The following is a 10,000-nucleotide window of genomic DNA, read 5'->3' as shown; positions in this document are numbered from 1 at the left end:
TGTGAAAAGGCCAAGTCGTCTCGCGGATAGGAAGGTCAGTGGTTGATGTCATGGACGGTCAGTAGTTGATGTCATCGACGGTCAGTGGTTGATGTCATGGACGGTCAGTGGTTGATGGTCGATGATGTTATTATGGAAATATGCACATGCAGGTCTGGGATCGTTTTGTGATGTCCAGTGGGAAGTGACCCAAGAGGAGTTCTGTGATCTGGCATCGTTTTTATCAGGTCTGCCTACAATTTGGGGAGCACACTCAACTTAACATAAAGATTTACCATCAACTAGTGATGTCTGTAGGCATTAGCAACCACCAGAAAAGAGACAAGAGGGACAGAGGGAGAAGAGGGAAAGTCGGGGATCGTTTAATGATGTCTGTTCTAGGGGCTGGGGTGGTGAGGGCTGGGGGGAGGGAGCAAGAAGAGACTCTGGGTTCGTTTGCTGCTGCCTGCTTGCGAGGGGCAGTGGCGATGAGCGGGGAGCGAGCGGCACCGGTAGCGACGTGTCTCTCCGCGCGTAGCGGAGGGGCTTTATCGCAGCCGCCCATCGCTGTAATTTCAGTGCTCAGATGCAATCGCTGCCTTCTTCTCCCCCAAGGAGTAAACAATAACAAGCACGAGCACAATAGACAAACAAGGCCTGCAGGACACTCGCTCACACACACACACACACACACACAGCGCTTTCCACAGCACTGACCGCACAACTATGATGAGCTTGCAACAGAAGTAAACACAGCTACTGACACTGACACACAACCAGGACCGCACACATGGAAAGTGCTGACACACATACATACACACACACACACATACACACACAGACAGACAGACACACATACACACACACCTTCCAACGCATAGAACAGTGATCAAATCATACATTTGAGAAGACTACCGTAGTTCATTAAAGCAGGTGTTCTTTTTTTTTTCGTCAAGCAAAGCCACAACATAGTAGCTAATCACATGCTGAAATATTAGGTATTAAATTGCTGAGGTATTAAATTAATCAGAGATTAACTAGTCAATAATAGGAGACAATAATAAACAAGACACCTGTGAAGTAACTGGCTGTTGCTTATGTTTGTGTTTATATTTGCATAACAGATTATTTTATCCAAAGCGACTCACAGCATGGAATAGACCTTACAATAAAACATTACAGTAGAATTAAAAGTAATGATCTCAAGTAAAATCAAATACATTTCAAATCATAGGGTAATTACAATAATAATAAATAATACTAATACTAATAATAGTCTCCATAATAATAATAATAACCATAACCAGATTAAAAAACTATGACTGTGTGACTGGTGAAAAGAGACCTAATTGAGATCTTGCTCTCCCACTGCAGCAGTTGAGGCAATCTTGCAACACTGTGCACATCACCTTTAACCCTCACAGCTCACCCTCGCACTCTAGCCTATAGGATCTATAGGATCTTTGATATCTTAATGCCATCACTCTAACCTACAGGATATATAGGATCCTTGCTATCTTAATGCCATCACTCTAGCCCATGGGTTCCCAAACTCAATCAATGTGGGCCTCCCCTCCGAAAACAGTGACACCTCCTTAAATAGCTGCTTTACTATGCTATGCAACGCAATGAGTTTTCATCATATTTTCGACGTTTGGCTTTGTTGCCCATATCAGGCTTGGGCCGTGCAGCGATAAAATGTGACAAATCTGTCTATTTTAAGTTAGCTATCGGAACGTCACATATTACCGTCACGTATGTCCAACCTCTTACGTGTATCTGTCACTTAATATTCATTTCTATACAAACCAAGATGGCAGATTCCTAAAGAAACGCAACCAACCACACCATAAGTTTATCTAAATTAGCTATGTAGCCTACCAAAAAATAAATTTTACCGTGACTCAAAGAGCTGTAAACAGTGTTGTAAGGCTGCGTGTAGGCCTACTAATCCGCTTGGAGCTGCAATTTACTGTTCACTGGTAACTTGCAGCTAGCTCGGCTGGCGGCACTGTTGCTAAATTATGAAGTTTGGCACAATACATTCTCACTCAGGATAGGGATCAATAATACTTTCCACTATCCCAAAGATTTAGTATACATTTCTTCTATGATTTATTTCGATTTTATAATGTTGACAATTACATAATCATTGAAAAAAAAAAACATAGATAGTTCTAACATGAAATAAACGTTTTCCCTTCTTTTTTGAATCAACCTTCTGCGCCTCCCCTCAAATCATTTGGCGCCCCCAAGGGAGGCGCGCCTCACAGTTTTGGAACCTCTGCTCTAGCCTATAGCATCTATAAGATCCTTTTTATCTTAATACCATCACTCTAGCCTTAAGCATCTATAGGATCCTTGCTATCTTAATGCCATCACTCTAGCCTATAGGATCTATGGGATCCTTGCTATCTTAATGCCATCACTCTAGCCTAAAGCATCTATAGGATCCTTGCTATCTTAATTCCATGGTCCTGCTCTACGTCCCCCCTCACCCACTGTGGTCCTATGATGAGTGTCTGCTGCATCTGCTTCCATCAACACTAAGAGGACACAGCAGAGACACTTCTGTGAACCCTCTTTGGTGGAATGATTTACCTGATGCACTACAATCTACTGCCAGCCTGATCTTCAAACAGTGTTCTGTCTTGTACTATCTAGCTAATTAATTCCTACAGTGTCACAATGTCTATGGCTATTATTTTTCTGTTAAATCGTTATTTAGTATATTACTAATCTTGATCATTTTTAATTTAGGCTATATAACTTTACTATAAAATTATCATTTTAATGTTAATGAAATGTTTATCAATGTCATTGTAAATGGCTTTTAACTAAAGTGTCTGCTAAGAACTAGAAACATAAACATACAACAAACATCATAGACAGCAGTTCTGGAACCAGTGCACTGTTCTTTGATACTAGCTCTGTCATGATCCAGATAATCATAAACAGAAGTTAGAGCACCACAGTTCTAGAAGCAGAGCATCACAGACAGCAGTTCTAGAAGCAGACCACCAAAGACAGCAGTTCTAGAAGCAGAGCACCACAGACAGCAGTTCTAGAAGCAGAGCACCACAGACAGCAGTTCTAAAATCAGAGCACCACAGACAGCAGTTCTAGAAGCAGAGCACCACAGACAGCAGTTCTAGAAGCAGAGCACCATGTTCTAGTAGCAGAAAAACACAGACAACAGTTCTAGAAGCAGAGCACCACAGACAGCAGTTCTAGAAGCAGAGCACCATGTTCTAGTAGCAGAAAACTACAGACAACAGTTCTAGAAGCAGAGCACCACAGACAGCAGTTCTAGAAGCAGAGCATCACAGACAGCAGTTCTAGAAGCAGAGCACCATGTTCTAGTAGCAGAAAACCACAGACAACAGTTCTAGAAGCAGAGCACCACAGACAGCAGTTCTAGAAGCAGAGCACCATGTTCTAGTAGCAGAAAACCACAGACAGCAGTTCTAAAAGCAGAGCATCAGACAGCAGTTCTAGAAGCAGAGAATCACAGACAGCAGTTCTAGAAGCAGAGAATCACAGACAGCAGTTCTGGAACCAGTGCTCTCATCCTGTCTCCAAAGCCCGCAGTGTAATCAGAAACATATGCAGACTGACCACAGACCAGAAGCTCAGTGGACATAATATGTCAATCCCTAACACAAGGACACACACACACACACACACACACACACTTCCTTTCTCAATAGCAGGCCATGGAAGCCACTGGTCCAAAAAGCAAGTGAGCTCTCCCGACGGCCAAAGCCTGTCTTCTCTCATTTCTGATCAAACAGCACCCACCGGTGGTGATGGGGAGAACTGCAGCAGTGTGTGCAAGCCCAAACTATTTAGACCTCCATTTATTTGACCAAAACGTGGAAACACTAAACACAAACACGCAGATGGTGAGAGACGAGGGTGTGTGGGAGTGTGTGTGTGTGTGTGTGTGTGTCTGGTGTGGGGTGTGGGGTGTGGGGTGTGGGGTGGGGTGCTAAGTGTCAGTAACTGGATACCTCATCTGTCCAGACAGGGGGGGACGAGCAACTGAGGAAAGGGTAGAGAGAGAGAGAGAGGTAGGAAGGGAGGAGAGGAAAGAGAGGGGTAGAGAAGGATAGGACAGAGAGACTGAGAAAGAGAGAGAAAAGACAGACCACAAGAAAAGGAGGGAAAAAAAACAAGGAGAGACAGAAATAGGTAGGCAAGGACGGAGACAGAGAAAAGGAGTGTGTGAGAGAAAGACTTGGTTGAGAAGGAGGAAGAGAAGGGGAGGGAGAGAGAGGAAATGAGTGAGTGACAGAGAAGGAGGGATGGAGGGAGAGTCAGGATAGAGAGAGAGGGAAGAAAAGAGAGGAAAGAATATGACTGTGTGTGAGAGCGAGTTTGAGTGAGACAGACAGAAACCGAATGACAGAGAGAGGGGGGGGAAGAGAGGGATAGAGTGACCAAGTGAGTGAAAGAGAGAGGGGGTAAGGGTGGGTGCGGAGTGGCATCCAGCTGAGCTCTGGCTCCAGGCCCAGTTAGCCTGCCTGCCCTGCCTGCCAGTCTGCAGCCCCAGACACACACACAGGCCAAACACACACACACACACACATAAAAACATCCGGTACTCACAAATACAAATACAAACACACACACACAAACACACACACACACACACACACACACACACACTTCAGCACCCCTAGACTCTCTCTCACACACAACACCTCAGAAACACACCTTTGTCTCAGACCCACACACACACTTGGACTGTCTGCCATCGTACCTCACGCGTGTGACTCCATCACCCTATCTGGAGGACCCCTCGCCTCGGCTGGCCACTGTCCTGCCTGTCCTTAAATCACCCTCTTCATGCATCACCCACACACACACCCACAAAATCGCTCTGCCTTCCTCTTATCAATCTCTCTCTCTCCCTCACACACACACACACACACACACACACACACACACACACACACACACACACACACACAGTCTGTGTTTGGTCCTGCTGTGAAAGTCTCCATCCGTCGGAGTCCCCATGACCCACTGACATGAGAGAGAACCAGAGAGAGAGGAGGAAGAGAGGAAGGAAAGAGAAGGAAGGAGAGAGAGAGAGGGAGGGAGGGAGGGAGAGAAAGTAATGGGATGAAGAGAACCACAGAGAGAGGGGATAAAGAGAAGGAGGAGAGAAAGAGAAAGAGCCAGTCTGAGAGATGGAGAAAGAAGGAGAGAGAGAGGGGGGATGTGGGAGAAAGAGGGAGCAAGGAAAGAATGAGGAATGGAGAAAGGGAATGAAGAAAAGAAAGTAGGAGTGATGCAGAGGGAAAGTGGAGTACATACATGGAGTAAAGAGGGAGAGAGAGAGAGAAAGAAAGAGAAAGAGTGAGAGAGAGAGTGTGTGCGTGTGTGTATTGGTGCCAGCATGGGTACTGAGCAGACATTTCCCATCGGAAGTTTTCCTGGCAGGGATTCAAGACTCCAGCGGAAACAGGTTTCTCTTTCTCTCTCTCGTGCTCTCTCTCTCTCTCTCGTGCTCTCTCTCGTGCTCTCTCTCTCTCTCTCGTGCTCTCTCTCGTGCTCTCTCTCTCTCTCTCTCTCTCTCTCTCTCTCTCTCTCTCTCTCTCTCTCTCTCTCTCTAACTTCAGTGGATATCTGGATAACACAGAGCATAGTTGTTTTTTGGTTTTTTAATAAGGTCAAAACCGTTGTTTCTAAATGGTCTGTTGCCATTTCTAGGTCATTTTTTTAAATATACAGTAAAACAAACATAATAAAAAAAAACTCCACATAGCACCTTTAATGACAGAGAAAGGTCAGAAGTAAGTTTGGAGACTTGTGCTTAGGCATCCACTATTCTGCCAGAGCTATTGCACAAGGCATGGTGAATGCAATGTGATTTTATTTTTTTTAAACTCTTTTCTGAGAATTGGAATTGGAATGGAATTTAGAAAATTTGTTTGAAAGTCTTATTTTTTATCTCAAAATGGTCTTGTGATTACACGTAAGTCCAGCAGATGGTGGAGGTAATGCACTCCGTTTGCAGACTGCCAAAAAAACTCACTGAAGAAGAAGAAGAACAGGCCAGCGAACCCATCTTCTTTTTCGGTGAGCTTTTTTTTTTTTGGCAGTTTGCAAACAGAGTGCATTACCTCCACCATCTGCTGGACTTTGGTGTAATGGCAAGTGTACCCTTTAGACTCGTTCTGGCCGCCGGGTGAATAAGGCGAATAGGCATATATCTCTAACCATGTCACATTATAACTTTCATAGGCCATATTTTTCCATCAGGTACGACTGCAAACCATGCAATGATAGCAACTGGGTGCAAAGATCCCTGCACAGCTTTAGCTACCGCAGTAGCATTCTGCTTGTAGCTGGACCTTTATGTGAAATGACTGCATTATGTTCAGTTCTTGGGATCTGAACTGAAGATGAATGATCTTAGGTGTTCCATATCACACACTTAACATTTGCAATCTAAGGGCCCTAATTAAACACTTAGCACATGCAATGGTCCTAATTTAAATATTGGGCAAAGTGCCAAGTAAGTAAATGAGCAAAGTTCTCATACAAGAACTCACACCATCATGTGGCATATCCACCAGTGTTTGTGCTGAGGATCTCACTCTTGGTAGTAAATTGACAAATAGATCTTCCATAGTTATTAAATTAGCTCTAGTTAGACTTTAGACTTTGCTCTTTGCCTGGCATTCAAATTAGGGCCATGTTTTCCAATGACCTGGTTGTGTTGATGACAAACAAGAACTTTTACAGGCGAGAAATTGGTCTGATTAAGCTGGTTTTGTTGTGGGTGTATTTGATTGTTCCGGAAATCTCAGAAAGTGGTTTGATGCTGGATGAGAAATCAAAGTCAGTTTTCAAAAAACGGTGCACGTGATTTTGGGGAGTGCGGTATGCATTAAGTCATATGATATAAAATGTTTTGTTTTTTTCTAATGTATTGTCATTATGGTGTCATTACTCCAGTGGAATGTGTATTTACGTCCCCCTCTGACTCAAGGGGCCAGAAAAGTTCAACTTTTGAAGTGATGTGTGACGTAATGTGATGTGATGACGTAAGGTGATGTAATGTTGTTTGTGTTTGTTTTCCCGCCCTTATAGTAACCCATAAGCAGACACTGCTCTTTAAAGGCAATGGACGCTGTTGGACGCCCTGTCTCTATTTACTCAATCTCCAACCAAAACAACAGCAAAATGTGTTGAGTGGTGGTGAGACAGTTATCTCTGTCTTTTTTTCATTTAAAACAAACCCCACAGGTGGGGTACAAACACTTGCAGGTGGTGGTCTGGTCTTACCTTCCTGCAGGGATACGAGGGGCGGCAGGTAGTCGGGGATGTAGTCCCGTCTCTCCTCACCAGGTGAGGGGAACTGCAGCGTGCTGCTCTTGGCGACGGGGAACAGGTGCGTGGTCTGGGGGAAGGCCACAGGCTCCAAGTGGTTCACATAGTCCTCCAGCTCCGACAGGTTCACCCCCAGCAGCCCAAAGGCATGGCCGATGTCCGACAGAACCGGGTCCGTACGGCCGTCTGAGAGAAAGAGACGTTTTAAGAAAAACCTTGCATCTTTGTGTTACTCTTAATTCAGAGACACTTCTACTTTAAGCATGTGTGTGTGTGTGTGTTTATCTGTGTCTAGTCAATGGGGTCACGGACAGAGAGAGAGAGACGGAGAGAAAGAGCAAAAGGAAGTAAGAAGAAATGCAGTTTAGGACTCCTTTCTGAAATCAGTAGCTCTCTTTCAAATCAGCTTTCTTCTTCATCTCTTTCGCATCTTAGATTTCTTAATTTTGCTTGATTGGACTTAAGCTTGTTGATAAGTGATTATTACAATGTGGTTTTAATCTCTTAACTCATTAGCCTACAACAGTAATACAACATGCATTAGATGTATTCAATCAACACCACAGGAATTCTTGCTACCACTGTACTACATCGAAAGTTCTGGTGGCCTCAGTTGATGTTATTGAGAAGTATTTTGTCGTTGCTGGATATTTTGATCGCAAATCATAATATCCAGCAGCTACGTTGGGTATCTCTCTATAAAGTCAGTGGATCCAACTGGAGATTGCTGGTCTGACAACAAAGTATGAGCTTGTATTTGCAGTCATGTTTGCAACAAGACAGCAATGTGTAATGCTAACTCTGCGAATATGCTACAGGGGATGCTAAAGCATTATCAACGAATAAACAACAAACAGTAGCATTGGTTTATGAAGACTGGAAACAAAATACGCTACACCAGGTAGATTGTATTTTAAAACTATAATTGTGGCCCTGCGATTGATATAGCCCTTCATATCGAGCTCCCATAGCCAGAGCAACAGGCTAATGTAGCTAGCTAGCCCAACAGACAGAGGGGGAGGCGCTTGGCAACAACGTGACCGACTGCGATAGTAAACACGCGTGTGTGAATGTATTTTTTACTCACACAGCTCGGCATAGCGATGGCAGCTTCGGGCCAGCTGTTGAATATAGCGGTCCAGAACATCGGACAGCAGATCACAAGCACTTAGCTGTACAGCATCCCAGCCCAGCACTTGGCAAATCTGAGCTACCGACACCCTCAACACAGAGCGGGCATAGTTCTCGCTCATTTCGCCGGCCTTTTCTCGGCCGTCCTACTAGCCGTTACGTCCGACAGGTGTTGTTCCTCTTCATGATGTCAATACTCGAATATTTGTGCTATTAATTATAACAAATACGCGACAGGGTTAGTGTATTTATCAATTAGAAGAATAGGGGTTTGGCGCTTTTGCAGGACCCGCCATCTTCCTTCCTTAACCAGACCAATCCAATGAACGCCGAGTGAGTCGATCGGATTCCTCATACAGGCTGTGAAGTTCCCTCGGTTGTGCTGTCATTGGCTAGTTGCCCTGACCGGGTTGACATCACGACGAAGTGCATTATTCTGAGAAAAGTTTTGTTCCATTGTAAAAGCCTTGGTTGAAAATAATTGGTCGTTGTACACAGCTAAACCATTGTCATGTCCTGTAAGTCATCGCCTACTGATCCCCATTTGCAGAAATTCTGACGTTACGTTTCACTTTTCTAGTATGTAATGCAACCAGGGCTGAATAATGAAGTCAAAGCCCTTGGGACTCGCCCAATCAACCTCAACCACTGCCGCTGTTTTCGCTGCGACTTAAAATAGTCTGGTGTATCAAATACGAGCTTTTTATCCCGGATAACGTTTCTCAGACCTCGTACGCTCTCGTGTTGAGCGTAGTGGCGAAAGGCCTGCCAAGACGACTTCAGATTGCAGCGTCTGATGACAGGTGATTGAATAATGAATGAGACGCCATCTGGCCAAATAAACTTTCCCTTGGGCCCGTTCATTTATTAGTGAGAGTAGAAGAGCGGCCACATTGACTAAGCTACGTTCACTGACCCCGAACTTCACCTTTTGATACAGACTCAGATATACTATACCCCCTGCTTTTTATGGCGGCCAACTGGCCGAATTTGATCCCCGTGTTGTCCCGCCCCATAGTATTTAATGAAGAAATAGTTGTTGATCCATCGGATATCGGAGAGGATCCGGCACTTATGTGATTAGCAAATATAGGGAAGAACAACAGTGATGGCGACGTGTCGATGGCAGTAATTGCTAGTCAGGTCGGGGAAACACTATACGGGCAGATCACAAGCCGAAGGGAAGCCTGGCATTAAGGATCACTTGGGTTGCTTAATAGAAGGATTTACTCAACAGTGTGTACCGTTAGCTCAAGTCTTCATTTCAAAGAGCATTGTGTATGTGTCTCCTAGCCGTTGTGAGGGAGGGAGATTCTTATGTTGGCATAACCAGCTTCCAAAATGTTTTTTTAATTTTATTTTTTTTAATGACACCATAACCACATGTACTCTGGTGTTGAGACATTTTTAATGTAGACGTTCACACCTTAATTTCGTTTTGTTATTCTGATAAAACATCTACTTTAAAGCCTTAGGAAGGTAAGGCATGACACACCAATGGGAACATTTCTCTGTAAGAGGGGTTTATTTATGATAACAGGTA

General features: G+C 44.2%; 2 protein-coding genes across 3 annotated transcripts in view; both read right to left on the bottom strand.

Moving 5' to 3' along the window:
* Positions 1 to 8,756, bottom strand: part of taf3 (TAF3 RNA polymerase II, TATA box binding protein (TBP)-associated facto) — a 68,271-nt gene extending 59,515 nt beyond the window's left edge. Inside the window, exons 1-2 of the mRNA XM_076296927.1 lie at positions 8,414 to 8,756; positions 7,282 to 7,512 (exon numbers count right to left, since the gene is read on the bottom strand). Coding sequence (XP_076153042.1) covers positions 7,282 to 7,512; positions 8,414 to 8,579 — 397 coding nt within the window. The 5' untranslated portion in view covers positions 8,580 to 8,756. The remainder of the gene's footprint in view (positions 1 to 7,281; positions 7,513 to 8,413) is intronic.
* A 1,207-nt stretch (positions 8,757 to 9,963) lies between these two features.
* atp5f1c (ATP synthase F1 subunit gamma) overlaps positions 9,964 to 10,000 on the bottom strand; it is a 6,843-nt gene continuing 6,806 nt past the window's right edge. For both annotated transcript variants that reach the window (XM_076296925.1, XM_076296926.1), the window contains one exon: positions 9,964 to 10,000. This exon is cut by the window's right edge and continues 109 nt beyond it. The gene's annotated coding sequence lies outside the window, so the exon portion shown is untranslated.

Source organism: Alosa pseudoharengus, unplaced genomic scaffold, assembly GCF_046254945.1.
Source record: "Alosa pseudoharengus isolate Yale_2024_CS ecotype anadromous, Long Island Sound unplaced genomic scaffold, YU_APseudo_1.1 YU_APseudo_1.1_scf_20, whole genome shotgun sequence".
NCBI classification, from domain to species: domain Eukaryota; kingdom Metazoa; phylum Chordata; class Actinopteri; order Clupeiformes; family Clupeidae; genus Alosa; species Alosa pseudoharengus.
The sequence above is the reverse complement of the archived record's forward strand: the minus strand, read 5'-3'. Positions and strand labels throughout refer to the sequence as shown.